Source organism: Arachis stenosperma, chromosome 4 (genome assembly GCF_014773155.1).
Source record: "Arachis stenosperma cultivar V10309 chromosome 4, arast.V10309.gnm1.PFL2, whole genome shotgun sequence".
Lineage (NCBI taxonomy): Eukaryota > Viridiplantae > Streptophyta > Magnoliopsida > Fabales > Fabaceae > Arachis > Arachis stenosperma.
The window spans coordinates 20820230-20839706 of NC_080380.1; the positions used below are offsets into that span (position 1 = coordinate 20820230).

The 19477-nt window shown below is 34.8% G+C and overlaps 2 protein-coding genes and 1 non-coding gene across 3 annotated transcripts; 1 reads left to right on the forward strand and 2 right to left on the reverse strand.

The window, feature by feature from the left end:
* Positions 1–813: 813 nt before the first annotated feature.
* LOC130974754 (heavy metal-associated isoprenylated plant protein 35-like) lies at positions 814–2048 on the reverse strand. The gene is made up of 3 exons (XM_057899610.1): positions 2019–2048; positions 1801–1876; positions 814–1490 (listed from the first exon to the last, which is right to left on the reverse strand). The coding sequence occupies exons 1-3, from the start codon at positions 2046–2048 to the stop codon at positions 814–816; spliced, it is 783 nt and encodes a 260-aa protein (XP_057755593.1).
* Positions 2049–9504: 7456 nt separating this feature from the next.
* LOC130974755 (D-3-phosphoglycerate dehydrogenase 3, chloroplastic-like) lies at positions 9505–10035 on the reverse strand. The gene has a single exon (XM_057899611.1). The coding sequence runs from the start codon at positions 10033–10035 to the stop codon at positions 9505–9507; it is 531 nt and encodes a 176-aa protein (XP_057755594.1).
* A 7050-nt stretch (positions 10036–17085) lies between these two features.
* LOC130977830 (small nucleolar RNA R71) lies at positions 17086–17189 on the forward strand. The gene has a single exon (XR_009085505.1). It is a non-coding gene; the product is annotated as a small nucleolar RNA R71 (small nucleolar RNA).
* The last annotated feature ends 2288 nt before the right edge of the window (positions 17190–19477 follow it).

Below are 19477 nucleotides of genomic sequence, written 5' to 3' on the forward strand. Positions count from 1 at the left end.
TTTTTAGTTCCTGACTGTGGCAGATCCACATCTTAGAATTACACGCCATGCACCCATTAAGCTGCATATCACCATTTTTTTATCCATTAAGAAAATAATTTCTGCACGTTTCACATCAGTAATTTATACACACCACACCTATCAAATTTCTTCACACATTACAATTAAATATTATACAAATTCAACTTTTTTATTACACATAACACAAATATTATTACTCTCTTATTTATTAGGTCCTGTCGCAAAATCTCTTTAAAAAATACCACTTATGATTTAATGACAAAAAATAAAATAAAAAAAAAACAAATTGCCAACCCTTAATTTATCAATTATTAATAATCCACAACATGCTTCATTCAACCTTGCGAAAAAGCTTTCCTCATAAAATGTCTTCTAAGTTCTACCTCAATTATCAAATGACGATGATATTTACTTTTCTTGTTTCACCATCAAAAACACAAAAATAAAAAGGAGAAAGGTTCAATATCTTTTAATTAAATCTGAATACATAATTCATATGAATATCAAAGTTACCACATTAGAACGAAAAAAGATCCTCTCCAGTGAATCCAGTGTGATTTATCACCTTTGATTCTATGAGTGGGACCAAAAATAAATAAGAGAGAGCACAATAAATGGTTAGATTGAACAATGGATACCATCCAATTTTTTTCTCACTGGAGAGGATCCACTCCCCATTAGAACATGATTTACAAAATTATTATCATTGCACAACCATGTAGGACCATAACGAGGGCAAAAAACCAAATAAAACCTTAATAATGCGACACACTTCTTTTTCTTTCAATCCCTTCACATAATTGAACATCCATTCACATTTTCATCGCTGAAAATCTCAAAGGAAACCAACGGTCTTGATTGAATTTGACAACCATATTCTTGATCTAGTCCGGCACACATGATATTGTAGTAAGCACCAGCGTACACCATCGGTGGAGGACAACTAGTTTCTGTGTACAAGCTTTTTTCTTGCTTCTGACGTGTAGGGATGAGATTCATTTTCCCCATTTCCCGTCCAAAATCCAGCCCTTGATTCTGGAACCCAAATCCAGTGTCCGCAGGTGCAGGTGCACCCGCGGAACCATGATTCACGCTAACATCACCCTGACCTTTCTTTTTCTTCTTAGCAGAACCACCACCACCACCACTCTGGCAACCCTTGTGCTCCTGCGGCGATTCACGGTCGCCGGCCGGAGACTTTTCCGGTGATTTTTGACCGGGTTTTATGTTGCTGCTCTTGCTCATAACTTTGTTACAATTTTGAGTAGTTTTTTCAGCATAAGAATGGTTATCGTTTTCCAACTTGTGTGTGTTGCTCTTGTTCTTGTTCTCTTTGACGGAGATATTCTCCGGCCAAATCTCGGCGTGCTTACCGGCTCTGAGAAGTTTACTGAGAAGGGTTTCAACAGTTACACTTCCAGTGACGGTTACTTTTTGCTGTTGTTGGTCTATTATTGTTGTAAAAACACCTGCACATAGAAAAAAAAAAAGTCGCAAGATAATATATTAAAAATTTAAATTTTATATATTTATTATAATAAAAGATTTATAAATTAATAACTTGAATATATGTACTAAGAACAAATGTTAATAAAAATAAAAGTAACTGTGAAAGGAAAAATAACACTGTATGAATGAAGTCATGCATGAAATAATGGAAAGATGAGAAAGAAGGAAAAAGCTGAAACATTGAAGATAATTTTCATGCATTGCACATGTAGTGTGTTGGTGTATATATAGATTATTATTATTATTATAATAATATTGATATTTATATACCATCAATGCTTTGTAGAACCTTCTTAACTTTCCTCCTGCAACCATCACAGTGGATAGAAACTTTCAAGAACCATGTCTGATGAGAAACACATAACAAAGAGAAAATGAGCTTTAGTGGTTGACAGAAGCAGAATGAAGATAATTTTAAAATGAAGAGTTATTATATACAAAAAGGAACCAAATGAAGCTTGTTAGAATATATTTATAACAAAGCTAACCTGATACTTCAATGGAGGTTTTGAATCCATTAATGGCTAGAAAGGTGGAAGTGTGGTTGTTTTGGGAGATAGAAAGGGAAATTGGAAAGGTTAGAAGAATGAGAGTGACACTGTGGTGATGCCGTGATGGGGATTAAAGAATGAAAAAGAGATGGAAAATGACAAGAATGTACTTGGATGCTATTTAGTATTTAGTTATTGAAAATCTTTGGCAAATCCAAGAAAATGAGTTAAAAATAGCTAGAATTTATTTTATTTAATATTTATTATATTACGATAATTAATGAATATTAAATAAGATAAATTTTGATTTTTTTTTTTGTCTTTTTATTATTATTGATTAGTTATTTATTATCCCATTCTTTCTAACCATTTCTATCTAATCAATTCATTTCATCACATCATTTATTGCTTAACGTAACATAAAGAACTCAAAATCAATTAACTTGGATCAATGTATTAATTAATTTATTAGTCTATTTAAATAAATATTAATAGTATTTTAAATTTTATTTTGTATACATAATAATTAATTTATTAATAATAAATTTTTAAATAGAATTTATTTATGATAAATTAATTTTTAAGCTATCAACAATTATCCTATTTATAAATTAGAGTTGGTGATAAAAATTAAATGATATAAATGTAGTAGATACATACAGTCACATTATTCCCTTTTTTTTTTTTGTCATTTTAGACGATTCAGCGTTCGAGTTAACCATACTAGGTTCTAGGGGTGCACATGAGTCGGATAAAGTCGAGTTTGATAGGATTCAGATCCGACCCGAAATATACACCATGTCTATTTATTAGACCCAAACTCAACCTTAGACCCGATGAAACCAATACATTTTCGGGCCACAATTATATCGGGTAAAAATTGGGTCGTTAACATTACATTACGTTGATACCTTCTTGTAAGCTAACATGTAAAAATATCCAAATTTCCAAGACTCCAACCATTATTTAACATAGTAAAAATCACTTAGAAAAATATAACAAGAATCAACCCTTCTTTAAAATTAAAACATAACCACAATCAATACTAAAGCAAAACTACAATCAATACTAATATTGTCTAATAATACCAAATATTTAAATCAATACAAATAACACAATATTATGCATTAGTCTAAAGTCTTATGCATTCTAAACATAAAACATTAACTTATAGTCTTATAATGGCTAATAACACAAAATATTAAGGTTTACAATATTTAAATTCCACATAAGAATAGTAATGACCCATCACTAATAACACAAAATATTAATTGTGTATGATGACCGGGCCACCGGGCCGACTTCGGGTGACCCGAGCTATGACCTGGACCCGACCCGAAATAATGACCGGATCTATTTTTGAGACCCTTACCTGGCCCTAAACTCAATAAAATCATACCAAATTAGTCCCTAAAATATTTGGGATCGGACCGGGCCTTCAGGCTGGGCCGGGTATGTGCACCCCTACTAGGTTCTAGCAAATTGGCAACAAGGGTGATCTTTACTAGGTTCTAACAAATGTGTTAAAATCATAAAATTTTGAAAAATTGTTGCAATTTTATTTTTGATAGCATTAATGATCTTCTTATTTTATTACTTTTATATATTATCTCTCACCCGTTAATTTAGGGGGTATTATAGAAAAAGAAGTATAATATGGTTACATTGATATGTTAATCAATTAATGCATATTTTATCATGTAGAAAAGAAAAAAACTTTAGCAAGTTAACACTCATTTCAAACAGAGTGTATATAACACTTATGTGATTAATTTATTTTCCCTCATTTTTTCTTGTCTTGTTTATAGGTGCATGTACAAGGCCATTGTTTTATGTGCAAGATAACAAGTTGTTATTTCGTAGGAAGCTATTTGTTACTACTATACATTATTCTAAATGAGATTCTCTATGGCAACTTTATTAACTACATTAATGGATACTACTATCTTATTGACCATGGATTATATAGCTACTTTGGTTAAAATTTTGAAATTTATAGGAAGTTTTCCTAAAGCTATTGTTAGCTACATATGGAGCAAAGTTGGATTTGGATGAGGCTAATACCTACAAAGTTTCCCTTCAAAACTACCTTAAATTTTCTTGCATGAATACACACAATTTATGGGCTCTGACGGTCTTGAGTTTGACCACTAATTACCCCTCTTTTGGAAATTTTAAATATACTATAAAAAGGAAAAAAATAACTCACAAACAATCAATTTTGAAATAATTAATAGGTTCTTTACTTTTCTAAGGACAAAATCAAATTTATGTAAACAACATATAATGATACACCTATCCAAATTAGTAGGTGTATTATTTAATATGAATTGGGAAATTGTTTTTTCATATTATTGTTATTAGTATTATCTCTCTTTTCTAGGAAGCATAAGAATAAGAGAAGAAATAAATAATGTAAGACAAAGCAAAAGAGCCAAAACTGTGGGCAATGGTGAAACGAAAGAATATAGCCCTACATAACAATTTAAGCAGAGCCAGAAAGAAGGGGCCCTTGAAATGAAAGCTTTTAGTTTGAACCAAAAACACTTGAAAGTTTTTTACCACTTCTCCAAAATTTTACTGCCAAGAAAAGAAAGGACTAGTCACAGCTTCTGAAAGTTAAAGTCCACTAAGAGAAGGAAGGAAGAAGTGACTACTGATTACATCAAAATTGAGGGGTAGAACCGTAGAAATTAACATTTCCAATCTGAACCCTTTATAATTATTTTAGCCAATTTAAGATAACCAAAAGCCATTTGAACTTTGCTTAAAGTGTTCTTAATTAGTATTAGCATATATTAGAATTAATTATTTTTTATTAGAATTATTTAATATATTTAAATATTTATTATAAGATATTATATTTTTATTATTTTAATTTTTTAATACTTATAAATAATTTTTTATATTGTATTATTTTAGACAACTTAAATAGACATAAATTTTTTTTTTATTATTCTCTTCTACCTTTCTCAGAATTAATTTGGTGCATTATCTCCAATGTCTGCATGCCAAATCAAAAGGGTCTTCCCCGGAAGAAATTAAAACTAGCAATCATGTCATGCATGTATTTTCACTTCAAAGTGACAGTGACACCAAACGTTCAAGTGAACATGCACCAATATAATTTGCACTAAATTGATATATTATTGATATCAAATACTTTTATTTGTACGTACATGTATGATTTTTTTAAGATCATAAATAAGTCAAATATTTCTATTGATATCATAATGCAATGCATGATTCATATGATAAATTTCTTCTTCTTTTTACCCAAAAAAAAATTAAAATTTACTACATTGGAGAAGAGATCGTGGTCTGTGGACATGGACAAGACACAGAAACAGCATGCTATATGGATACATAATAACACCATTTTAACTGGATGCACTTTTCCAAAGCATGGCATAAGGATGAGGTAAGCTTTTTTATGATCTTGTAATAGTAATGATACTCGTATATCAATATGGTTGTTGAAGTGAATAAACTAGCCATCAAATTCAAGAGTCAAGAATCAAGGTTCAAGACCCATTTGCCTGCACTAGATATAGCTAACACTCTTTCCAAATATTTACTACCACAATATATGTCCCACAATTTATTTCACTTCTTGAGAAATGAAGTTCACTCAACCCAATATCTTGACAAAATTTTACCTCTAGCAGGCTAATACTACTATAATGACAATGACATTTTTATGCTGCTTATAATTTTTTTTTTTTTTTTGTCTACATATGAGTATTAAGAGATATATTAGGATAAGTAAATTAAATAAAATAAATGACAAATAAAATTATCCATATACAACTTTTATATACGGGTGATCCATATACACTTTTTTTTTTCATAATTCTATGTAAAACGCTATAGGATGTAGCAGCTTACGAAAATAACAGAAATCGCTATAAACCAACACAGTTCCATGCAACACGTGAATGATCAGAAATCGCTATAGGATGTAGCAGTTTTTGAAAGAGGTGAAGCAAGCATAAACGGCTAGAGGTAGCAGCCGCTTTATATAAATATGTTCTTCAGGATAATCTGCTGCACCCTGTAACAGATTACGTACATGTTTAAAAAAGGTATATGGACAACAAGTGTCTTTTTTTCTATGTTGTTTTGGGTATATAAAATTTGTTTTGGTTTTTTACGTTATCCTTTATTCTGGTAGGCCAAGAACTAACCATCGCCATGATTAATCTATCGCTATGCACAAGACGAAATTTAAATATCTAATACGGACTAATGAGCTAACAACTAAATCAACCTAGCTTAATTAATTTGTGACATGGATTAAAATTAAGTTGTTTTATTAAATTTTTTTATAATGGACTTATTACTTTAAATAAAAATAAAATAAAATAAAATAAGTTCTAATTTAATCTACAAAATAAATTATTTTATCTCTATATTATTTATTTTAGATCGTACTTTTTTTCTTTAATTTTTTAAAATTTAATTGTTAGGATTAACTTTTTTTTAATCCATTGAGAAGATAAGAATTTTATTAATAGCAGTGTGACCCAGCAACAGCAGTTAAATATTTAACTTAATCCTAAATAATCTCCAAATTAAAGAATTAACATATTTTATTTTGTCAAGTATTACATTTTCTTACATCTTAATATTAAAAAATAAAAAATAAAAGAATATTGATTTGATTGCTATATTAAAATAAAATCATTTAAAAAGTTTATACGATTTTTTATCAAAATAAATTATTTATAATAGAGATTTTTTTATATTTTAGCACTATATTTTTATCATTAAATTTGTATTTTACATATTGTGTGGTCTGAAATCTCAATTTTAATTTTATTTTTTTTTACATGTAGTTTTGTTTTTATATAGCTTGCTATTTTTTTTTATAGTACAGCAAGTTCTAAACCCCAACAAAATATACATGACACACATTTTATATTTGTTTTCTATTTTCACCTACTATATCATACACAGTAAAATATCAAATACTTTAATAAAATTTTTATCTTCTCTAAGGATTAAAGATATTAATTTTAACAATTAAATTTAAAAAAATCAAAGGAAAAAATACAAGCTAAATAAACATATAGAGATAAAATAATTTATTTTGTATATTAAATTAGAACTTTTTTAATTTTATTTTACTTTTATTTAAAGTAGTAGGTCCATTATAAAAATATTTAATAAAACAACTTAATTTTAATTCATGTCACAAATTAATTAAGTTAGGTTGGTTTAGTTGTTAGCTCATTAGTCCGTATTAGAAATTTAAATTTCGTCTTGTGCATGACAATAAATTAGTCATAAACTCATAGCAATAGATTAGTTCTTAGACTACCCGAATGAAGGATACGGTAAAAAAACCAAAACAAATTCTATATACACAAAATAACATAAAAGAGAAGACACTTGTTGCCCTTATACCTTTTATAAACATGTGTATAATCCACTATAGGGTGTAGCAGATTACTCTGGAGAACATATTAACATAAACCGCTGCTTCCTCTAGTGGTTTATGCTTACTTCACCTCCTTCAAAAACCGTTACATTCTGTAGCGGTTTCTGATCATTCACGTGCTGCATAGAAATCGCGCTAGCCTATAGCGGTTTCTGATATTTTTGTTTACATAGAATTATGAAAAATGTGTATATGGATAACCCTTTTGTAAAAGTTGTATATGGATAATTTTAATTGTCATTTATTTTATTTTAGTAAATTGCCCTATATATTATGGAGTTATAACGTTAATATTTTAGATGATGAGAAATGAAAGAAAAAAAATAAAAAGAAAAAATGAAATTTTTTTATGTTATTTTCGCCACGCTTTTTGAGCTATCGGCACACTTTTGAAAGGGTCACATCCGCCAGCGTGCCGGTTGCTCTATCGCCACACTTTTGTGGATCTACCGGCACGCTTTTTTTGTTGGCACGCTTTCATCTCTTGCCACGCTTAAAAAACGTGGCCATGGATCTTAACCTATAGGTACGCTTAAAAAGCGTACCGAAAAGTGCACATATCGCCACGCTTTTAAGACGTTCCAGAATGTTTGTTTTTAGTACTCTTTAAAAACATGCCAATAGATAAAGATATGGGTATACTTTTAAAGCATGCCGGTTGCCTAGCTTTGGTCACATTTATTAAGCGTACCTGTTGAGCCCAACATTAAGATATAGCCACCATTTTTAAGCGTGGTCATAAGTTTGGTCAGAAAATTTTTTTAATTAATCTTTCTAATATTTCGTGCAAAATTCATATATAATTTTAAAATCATAGACCAAAATAATTATGTATGTTGAACTAATCCAACATATACATAAAATTTCTCATAATATATATATATATATATATATATATATATATATATATAACTTGTCACCACAAAAGTAGACTTTGAAGACAAAGTACCAAAAAGTAAAGTCATAACAAGTAAATAAAAATTGCAATTCCAACAAGTGTCACATATCTACTTCTTTTGTATACTTAGTTACAAAATATCAAATTTCATGAGTAGTGTGATCATCCATTATGAGCTCCATTGTTTTTACCACTGCCCTGCAAAATTTTAAATAATCTTATGTTAGTGCATGTTATAAAAGCTACTTTAATTAAGTCCAACAAATCCAATTCCAAATCCAAATTGATTACAAATGAAAATGGCAAGGCAACTTTAATTAGGTCCCGCAATAATGCATATTCAGCCATTAGAACAAAAAACACAAATCAAAAAACAAAATTGTGACTGACTCAATTTCAATATGGCTGCATTAGTGAATTACATACAAACAGATGTAGTAGTAATTGTATTTAACTGAGTTGCTATGGCTAACACAGATTTCAGACCCTACATAGTATATACTACTTACTCTATAAAGCAAAATACAAATAAGGATAAGGTATTCTTTGCAATTTGCAAATCAGCAAAGTCCTCAATATTTAAAGAGGAAAATGCACTCAAGTGAAGGTAAATTTTAATACAATTGGGTGTGGTGTTGATAAAGAAAACTAAAAACAGGGTGTATGTGTTTGAATAACTTAAATTTTGTTGCAGTCTCAAACTAAAAGAAGTGAGAACTCACAGCTTAGAGCGGAAAATGAGAAGCTTAGAGCAGATAACATGAGGTTGGATCCTCATTCATCGAATTCTACCCTTCTTTTAGATCGAGGTTGTAACTTAAATATGCCTGAAAAAAAATCTACACACTGTAAGAATACTAGAACAAACATAATTGACATGATATTAAAAATTAAATCCAATACGGGTAAAACTTTTTCGAAAAGAGACGGTTCTGGATCTTCGAAAAGAGACGGTGAATCTTTGAAAAGCTTTTTCCCCTGTTCAAGCCTTCAAGCTACTTCACTTCAGCACACACGACGATACAACAATTGAGAGTTCAATATTCTTGACGAACAAATCAACTGGCATACTTCAATAACAGGGATCTAAAACAAAGCTAAAGAAACAAGGTGCTCAACGAAATGCTTAAAGAGATTCAAAACTAACCAGCTTTGACGGACGTGTCAACATAAGCAACGTTCCTAGCCATGGCTACGAGAAGCACGATCCCGTGCTCAGCGGCGGCGACGGTGTTGGCGGTGGGGGCATTAACCACCAGGCAGCCATGCTCGGTGGCGGCAGCCAGATCCACATTGCCGATCCCGACGCCGGCCCTTCCGACGACCTTGAGCCTGCTGGCGGGGGACTGAAACACCTCGCGCATGACCTTGGTACCACTCCTGATGATTAGTGCATCGCAGAGCGAGATCTTAGTGCAAAGCTCCTCAGGGTTGAGGTTGTAGCTGCAGTCCACGTTAGCAAACTCCTTGAGCAGCTTGAGGCCCGCCTCGCCGAGCTTCTCGGCGACGAGAACCGTAGGTTTTGCGTCGAGGTCGGCGGAGACGAAGACGACGAGGGGACAGGCGGCGCGGCGGCTGGAGAGGAAGGAGATGGACAAGGCAGAAGAGAGAGAAAGAGAGCTGGAAGATGAAAGTGAAGAGATTCGAAGGGTTTGTGAATGTGCGGTGGCCATTATTGAAGTTGCGTAGAAAGAGGTGAAGTTGAATGCGAGTGTTAGTAAGAAGAGAGCTTTGGATGAGGATTCGATTGCAGACAAAGCTCTATTATTTGCTGGGTGTTAGGGTTTTCAGAGTATTAGTGTAATAGTGTTATAGAGGAGAAGAGTAGAAGTCTGATGAGTTAGTGTAGCAAGTTTCAGATTCCGAGTTTCTTTTTTTTCAGTAGGAACTTTTTCGCCACGCTTTTTTAGGGGTGCCAATACATTTTTTGGAAATGGGGACTGGTGGACGAAATTGTGATCCATGTTCTAATTATTTTGAGATGAAGGCTTTTAAGTGGCACTGGTTGAATTCACAACTCCGTTCAACTAACCAGCAAGTGTACTGGGTCGTCCAAGTAATAAACCTTACGTGAGTAAGGGTCGATCCCACAGAGATTGTTGGTATGAAGCAAGCTATGGTCACTTTGTAAATCTCAGTTAGGCAGATTAGATCTGTTTATGGTTTCGAGAATTATATAAAAAGAAGAAATAATAAAAGGGATAGAATACTTATGTAGATTCATTGGTAGGAATTTCAGTTAAGTATATGAAGATGCTGTATGGCCCAAGGACGCCTGCTCTCCTACTGTTTTAACTCAATCCTTCTTAATCCTTTCCATGGCAAGCTGTGTATAGGGATTCACCAGCAACGGTGGCTACTTTCAATCCTCTCAGGAAAATGGTCCTCTGCGGCTGTCACTCGCATGGCTAATCGTCTGGAGGCATCACCCATGGTTGATGGCTACATCCCATCCTCGCAGTGAAAACTACGCTCACGCACTCTGTCACAGCACGGCTAATCACTGGTTGGTTCCTGCGCCTACTGGAATAGAATCCCTTGATTCTTTTGCGTTTGTCACTAACGCCCAGCACTTGCAAGTCTGAAGCACGTCACAGTCATTCATTACCGGAATCCTACTCGGAATACCACAGACAAGGTTAGACTTTCCGGATTCCCAGGATCCTACTCGGAATACCACAGACAAGGTGAGACTTTCCGGATCCTCATAAATGCTGCCATCTATCTAGCTTATACCACGAAGATTCTGTTGGGGAATCTAAGAGATACACATTCAAGCTCGGTTGCATGTAGAACGTAAGTGGTTGTCAATCACGCGCGTTCATAAGTGAGAATGATAATGAGGGTTATCTAATCATCACATTCATCATGTTCTTGGGTGCGAATGAATATCTTGGAATAAGAATAAGAGAGATTTGAATAGAAGAAAATAGAACTGTATTAATACTTGAGGTACAGCAGAGCTCCACACCCTTAATCTATGGTGTGTAGAAACTCCACCGTTGAAAATACATAAGTAAAAGGTTCAGGCATGGCCGAATGGCCAGCCCCCCAAAACGTGATCAATAGCCTCTTAGGATGAAGAATAAAACAAAACTGAGACCAAAGATGTCTAATACATTAGTAAATCATCCTATTTATAATAAACTAGTTTCTAGGGTTTACATGAGTAAGTAATTGATGCATAAATCCACTTCCGGGGCCCACTTGGTGTATGCTTGGGCTGAGCTTGATCAATCCACGAGCTGAGGCTTCTCTTGGAGTTGAACTCCGAGTTATGACGTGTTTTGGGCGTTCAACTCCGGATCATGACGTTTTTCTGGCGTTTAACTCCAGACAGCAGCATGTACTTGGCGTTCAATGCCAAGTTACGTCGTCATTCTTCGAATAAAGTATGGACTATTATATATTGCTGGAAATCCCTGGATGTCTACTTTCCAACGCCGTTGAGAGCGCGCCAATTGGAGTTCTATAGCTCCAGAAAATCCATTTCGAGTGCAGGGAGGTCAGATTCCAACAGCATCACCAGTCCTTTTGTCAGCCTTTTTCAGAGTTTTGCTCAAATCCCTCAATTTCAGTCAGAATTTACCTGAAATCACAGAAAAACACACAAACTCATAGTAAAGTCCAGAAATGTGAATTTAACATAAAAACTAATGAAAACATCCCTAAAAGTAGCTTGAACTTACTAAAAACTACCTAAAAACAATGCCAAAAAGCGTATAAATTATCCGCTCATCACAACACCAAACTTAAATTGTTGCTTGTCCCCAAGCAACTGAAAATCAAATAGGATAAAAAGAAGAGAATATACTATAAATTCCAGAATATCAATGAATATTAATTATAATTAGATGAGCGGGACTTTGTAGCTTTTTGCTTCTGAACAGTTTTGTCATCTCACTTTTTCCTTTGTAGTTTAGAGGGATTGGCGTCTCTGGAGAACTTTAGAATTTGGGATAGTGTTATTGACTTTCTTAGTTAAGCATGTTGATTCTTGAACACAGCTACTTATGAGTCTTGGCCGTGGCCCTAAGCACTTTGTTTTCCAGTATTACCACCGGATACATAAATGCCACAGACACATAACTGGGTGAACCTTTTCAGATTGTGACTTAGCTTTGCTAAAGTCCCCAGTTAGTGGTGTCCAGAGCTCTTAAGCACACTCTTTTGCCTTGGATCACGACTTTAACCACTCAGTCTCAAGCTTTTCACTTGGACCTTCATGACACAAGCACATGGTTAGGGACAGCTTGATTTAGCCGCTTAGGCCTGGATGTAATTTCCTTGGGCCCTCCTATCCATTGATGCTCAAAGCCTTGGATCCTTTTTACCCTTGCCTTTTGGTTTTAAGGGCTATTGGCTTTTTCTATTGCTCCTTCTTTTTCTATATACTCTTTTTAGCCATTTTTTTCACTGCTTTTTCTTGCTTCAAGAATCAATTTCATGAATTTTTCAGATCATCAATAACATTTCTCTTTGTTCATCATTCTTTCAAGAACCAACAATTTTAACACTCATAAACAACAATATCCAAAGACATATGCACTGTTCAATCATTCATTCAGAAAACAAAAAGTATTGTCACCACATCAATATAATTAAACTAAATTCAATAATAATTTCGAAATTTATGTACTTCTTGTTCTTTTGAATTAAAACATTTTTCTTTTAAGAAAGGTGAAGGAGTAATGGATTTTATTCATAGCTTTAAGGCATGGTTACATACTAGTGATCATGAAATAAAGACACAAAACATAGATAAACACAATAATTAAAAACCGAAAACAGAAAGAAATGAAGAACAAGGAATGAATCCACCTCTAGTGGCGTCTTCTTCTTGAAGGACCAGTGATGTTCTTCAACTCTTCTATGTCCCTTCCTTGCCTTTGTTGCTCCTCCCTCATTACTCTTTGATCTTCTCTTATTTCTTGGAGAATGATGGAGTGCTCATGATGTTCCACCCTTAATTGTTCCACATTATGGCTTAAATCTTCTAAGGAGGTGTTGAGTTGCTCCCAATAGTTGTTGGGAGGAAAGTGCATTCCTTGAGGTATCTCAGGAATTTGTTGATGATGAGCTTCCTCATGTGCTTCTTGAGGGCCGTGAGGAGTTTCTCTTGCTTGCTCCATCCTCTTCTTGGTGATGGGCTTGTCTTCTTCAATGGAGACATCTCCCTCTATGATAACTCCAGCTGAGTAACATAGATGGCAAATGAGGTGAGGGAAGGCTAGCCGTGCCATGGGTGAGGACTTGTCGGCTATTTTGTAGAGTTCATTGGAGATGACCTCATGAACTTCTACTTCCTCTCCAATCATGATGCTATGGATCATGATGGCCCGATCCACAGTAACTTCAGATCGGTTGCTTGTAGGGATGATGGATCTTTGGATGAACTCCAACCATCCTCTAGCTACAGGCTTGAGGTCCAGTCTTCTTAGTTGGACCGGTTTGCCTTTGGAGTCTATTCTCCATTGGGCGCCTTCCACACATATGTCCATTAGGACTTGGTCCAACCTTTGATTAAAGTTGACCCTTCTTGTGTAGGGGCGTTCATCACCTTGCATCATGGGTAAGTGAAACGCCAACCTCACATTTTCCGGACTGAAATCCAAGTATTTCCCCCTAACCATTGTGACATAATTCTTTGGACTTGGGTTCATACCTTGGTTATGGTTCCTAGTGATCCATGCATTGGCATAGAACTCTTGAACCATTAAGATTCCAACTTGTTGCATGGGGTTGGTTAAGACTTCCCAACCTCTTCTTTGAACTTCATGTCGGATCTCCGGATACTCATTCTTCTTGAGTTTGAAAGGGACCTCAGGGATCACCTTCTTCTTTGCCACAACATCATAGAAGTGGTCTTGATGGCTCTTGGAGATGAATCTTTCCATCTCCCATGACTCGGAGGTGAAAGCTTTTGCTTTCCCTTTCCCTTTTCTTGAGGAAACTCCGGCCTTAGGCGCCATTGGTAATGGAAAAAACAAAAAAAGCTTATGCTTTTACCACACCAAACTTAAAATTTGCTCGTCCTCGAGCAAGAAAGAAAAGAATAGTAGAAGAAGAAGAAGAGAATATGTTAGAGAGGGAGAGAAGTAGGTTCGGCTATATAGGAGAAGAAGGGATTTGTGTTGTGTGAAAATGAAGAAGAATGGAAGGGTATTTATAGGGAGAGGGAGGGTGGGAGTTCGGCCATTTGGGTGGGAATGGGTGGGAAATTGAGTTTGAATTTTATGAGGGTAGGTGGGGTGTATGGGGAAGAGGAGGTTGATGTGAATGGTGAATGGAGTAATTGGGAAGAGGACTTGAGGTGATTGGTGAAGGTTTTTGGGAAGTGTGATATGGGGAAGGGTGAAATGAGATTTGGATTAGGAGAGTGTGATTAGGATTAAAAGGTAAGGTGGGGATATGGTAGGTGGGGATCCTGTGGGGTCCACAGATCCTGAGGTGAGGATCCTGTGGGGTCCACAGATCCTGAGGTGAGGATCCTGTGGGGTCCACAGATCCTGAGGTGAAAACAAATACCATTCCTTCACCATATAGGCGTGTAAAATGCCTTCATGCATCATTCTGGCGTTCAAACGCCCATTGGTGCATGTTCTGGGCGTTCAACGCCCATGTAATGCATGTTTCTGGCGTTGAACGCCAGTTTCATGCTTGTTTCTGGCGTTCAGCGCCAGTTTGTCCTCTCTGTGCACGTTCCTGGCGTTTAACGCCAGGTTGTTGCTTGTTTCTGGCGTTCAGCGCCATAATGGTGCTCTGTTCTGGCGTTGAACGCCGGCCAGATGCACCTTACTGGCATTGAACGCCAGTCTGCGCTACCTCCAGGGTGAAAAATTTTTTCTTCTGTTTTTGACTCTGTTTTTAATTTTTTTGATTTTTTTCGTGACTCCTCATGATCATGTACCTAATTAGACACAAAAATAACAAAGAAACAAAATAAAATAAAATTAGATAAATAAAATTGGGTTGCCTCCCAACAAGCGCTTCTTTAATGTCAATAGCTTGACAGTGGCTCTCATGGAGCCACAAGGTGATCAGGTCAATATTGTATAGTTGTCCACACCAAACTTAGAGTTTGGATATGGGATCTTAACACCAAACTTAGAGTTTGGTTGTGGCCTCACAACACCAAACTTAGAGTTTGACTGTGTGGGCTCTTCTTGACTCTGAACTGAGAGAAGCTCTTCATGCTTACTCTCTTCTGTCACAGAGGGATGGCCATGTGCCTTAAACACAAGGTATTCCCCATTCAATTGAAGGACTAATTCTCCTCTGTTGACATCTATCATAGCTCCTGCTGTGGCTAGGAAAGGTCTTCCAAGGATGATGCAATCATCCTCTTCCTTCCTAGTGTCTAAGATTATGAAATCAGCAGGGATGTAAAGGCCTTCAACCTTTACTAACACGTCCTCTACTATTCCATAAGCTTGTCTCAATGACTTGTCTGCCAGTTGTAATGAGAACAAGGCAGGTTGTACCTCAATGATCCCCAGCTTCTCCATTACAGAGAGTGGCATTAGATTTATCCCTGACCCCAGATCACATAGAGCTTTTTCAAAGATCATGGTGCCTATGGTACAAGGTATTAAGAATTTGCCAGGATCTTGCTTCTTTTGAGGTAGAATTTTCTGAATCCAAGTGTCAGTTCATTAATGAGCAAGGGAGGTTCACTTTTCCAAGTCTCATTACCAAACAACTTGGCATTCAACTTCATGATAGCTCCTAAATATTGAGCAACTTGCTCTCCAGTTACATCTTCATCCTCTTCAGAGGAAGAATAGTCTTTAGAGCTCATGAATGGCAGAAGGAGATTTAATGGAATCTCTATGGTCTCTGTATGAGCCTCAGATTCCTTTGGATCCTCAATAGGAAACTCCTTCTTGCTTGAGGGACGTCCCAGGAGGTCTTTCTCACTAGGATTTTCGTCCTCCTCCTCCCTTGTGCATTCGGCCATATTGACTATGTCAATGGCTTTGCACTCTCCTTTTGGATTTTCTTCTGTATTGCTTGGGAGAATACTGGGAGGAGTTTCAATAACTTTCTTACTCAGCTGGCCCACTTGTGCCTCCAAATTTCTAATGGAGGATCTTGTTTCATTCATGAAACTGAAAGTGGCCTTTGATAGATCAGAGACTACATTGGCTAAATTAGAAGTGTTTTGTTCAGAATTCTCTATCTGTTGCTGAGAAGATGATGGATATGGCTTGCTATTACCCAGCCTATTGCGTCCACCATTGTTAAAACCTTGTTGAGGTTTTTGTTGATCCTTCCATGAGAAATTTGGATGATTTCTCCATGATGAATTATAGGTGTTTCCATAAGGTTCACCCATGTAATTAACCTCTACCATGGCAGGGTTCTCAGGATCATAAGCTTCTTCAGAAGCTGCCTCTCTAGTACTGTTGGATGCATGTTGCAATCTATTCAGATTTTGAGAGATCATGTTGACCTGTTGAGTCAACACTTTGTTCTGAGCCAATATGGCATTCAGAGTATCAATTTCAAGAACTCCTTTCTTCTGAGGTATCCCATTGTTTACGGAATTCCTCTCAGAAGTGTACATGAACTGGTTATTTACAACCATGTCAATGAGCTCTTGAGCCTCTTCAGGCGTTTTCTTCAGGTGAATAGATCCACCTGCAGAATGATCCAATGACATTTTCGAAAATTTAGAGAGACCATAATAGAATATATCTAATATGGTCCATTCTGAAAACATGTCAGATGGACATCTTTTGGTCAGCTGCTTGTATCTCTCCCAAGCTTCATAGAGGGATTCACCATCTTTTTGTTTGAAGGTTTGAACATCCACTCTCAGCTTGCTCAGCTTTTAAGGAGGGAAGAATTTATCCAGGAAGGCAGTGACCAGCTTATCCCATGAGTCCAGGCTATCCTTGGGCTGTGAATCCAACCATACTCTAGCTCTGTCTCTTACAGCAAAAGGGAAAAGCATGAGTCTGTAGACTTCAGGATCAACTCCATTCGTCTTTTACAGTCTCACAGATCTGCAAGAACTCAGTTAAAAACTGATAAGGATCTTCAGATGGAAGTCCATAAAACTTGCAGTTTTGTTGCATTAAAGCAACTAGTTGAGGCTTAAGCTCAAAGTTATTGGCTCCAATGGCAGGAATGGAGATGCTTCTTCCATCAAACTTGGACGTTGGCTTTGTGAAATCACCAAGCATTCTCCTTGCATTATTATTATTTTTGGCTGCCATCTCCTTCTCTTGTTCTAATGTTTCTGAAAGGTTACCTTTAGAATAATTTAATTTAGCTTCTCTTAATTTTCTCTTCAGAGTCCTTTCAGGTTCTGGATCAATTTCAACAAGAGTGCCTTTATCCTTGTTCCTGCTCATATGAAAGAGAAGAAAACAAGAAAAGAAAGAGGAATCCTCTATGTCACAGTATAGAGATTCCTTTATGTTAGTAGAAAAAGAAGGGGGTAGAAGAATGAAGAAGAATTCGGATTTTTAGATGAAGGGAGGTGAAGAGAAGTGTTAGTAATTAAATAATTAAATAGAATAAGAAGAGAGAGAGGAGAAATTTCGAAAATAATTTTGAAAAAGGAGTTAGTATTTTTCGAAAATTAGAGATAAGTTAAAATTAAAATTAAAACATGAAACAATTAATTAATTAAAAAGAATTTTTGAAAAAGAAGGAGATATTTTCGAAAATTTGAAGAGGGAAAAGTAGTTATGTGGTTTTGAAAAAGATAAGAAACAAACAAAAAGTTAGTTAGTTGATTGAAAAAGATTTGAAATCAAAATTGAAAAAGGTAAGAAGATAGTAAGTTAGATAAGATATTTTTGAAATCAAATTTTGAAAAGGATAAATTTTTTTTGAAAAAGATCAAATAAAAGATAAAAAAGATTTAATTCAAAAATTTTGAAATTATTTACTTCACTAACAAGAAACTACAAGACAAGATTCTAGAACTTAAAGATTGAACATTTCTTAACAAGAAAGTAACAAACTTCAAATTTTTGAACCAATCACATTAATTATTAGTGAATTTTCGAAAATATGATGTAAAGATAAGAAAAAGATTTTGAAAATATTTTGAAAAAGATTTTTGAAATTTTCGAAAAATAGAAAAAATGAAAAAGATATGATTTTTGAAAAAGATTTTGAAAAGATAAGATTTTTAAAATTGAAATTTTGACTTGACTTGTAAGAAATAACTAATTTTAAAATTTTTTTGACCAAGTCAACCCAAAATTTCGAAAATTTGGAGAAAATTAAGGAAAAGATATTTTTTTGAATTTTTTTGAATTTTTAATGATGAGAGAGAAAAACAACAAAAATACTCAATGCATGAAATTTTTAAATCAAAACAATGAATGCATGCAAGAATGCTATGAATGTCAAGATGAACACCAAGAACACTTTGAAGATCATGATGAACATCAAGAACATAATTTTGAAAATTTTTTGATGCAAATAAAACATGCAAGACACCAAACTTAGAAATTTTTAATGCTTGGAAAATATGAATGCAAAGATGCACATGAAAAACAAGAAACAACACAAAACAAGAAATCATCAAGATCAAACAAGAGGACTTATCAAGAACAACTTGAAGATCATGAAGAACACTATGAATGCATGGGATTTTCGAAAAATGCAAGAAAAATTTTTAAAAACATGCAATTGACACCAAACTTAAAAATTGACTCAAAACTCAAACAAGAAATACAAAATATTTTTTATTTTTATGATTTTATGATTTTTTTGTATTTTTATTATTTTTTTTCGAAAATATTTAAAAAAAACGAAAAAGAAAAGAAAAATTTTGAAAAAGTTTTTGAAAAGAAAATTACCTAATCTGAGCAACAAGATGAACCGTCAGTTGTCCATACTCGAACAATCCCCGGCAACGGCGCCAAAAACTTGGTGGACGAAATTGTGATCCATGTTCTAATTATTTTGAGATGAAGGCTTTTAAGTGGCACTGGTTGAATTCACAACTCCGTTCAACTAACCAGCAAGTGTACTGGGTCGTCCAAGTAATAAACCTTACGTGAGTAAGGGTCGATCCCACAGAGATTGTTGGTATGAAGCAAGCTATGGTCACTTTGTAAATCTCAGTTAGGCAGATTAGATCTGTTT

Excerpts from the sequence above, each read along its gene's own strand:
- LOC130974754 (XM_057899610.1), bottom strand. The coding sequence starts at position 2,048 with ATGGATTCAAAACCTCCATTGAAGTATCAG. Across the intron at positions 1,877-2,018 it reads AACCTCCATTGAAGTATCAG|ACATGGTTCTTGAAAGTTTC; the intron begins GTTAGCTTTGTT and ends GTTTCTCATCAG. Across the intron at positions 1,491-1,800 it reads GGTTCTACAAAGCATTGATG|GTGTTTTTACAACAATAATA; the intron begins GTATATAAATAT and ends TTCTATGTGCAG.
- LOC130974755 (XM_057899611.1), bottom strand. The coding sequence starts at position 10,035 with ATGGCCACCGCACATTCACAAACCCTTCGAATCTCTTCACTTTCATCT.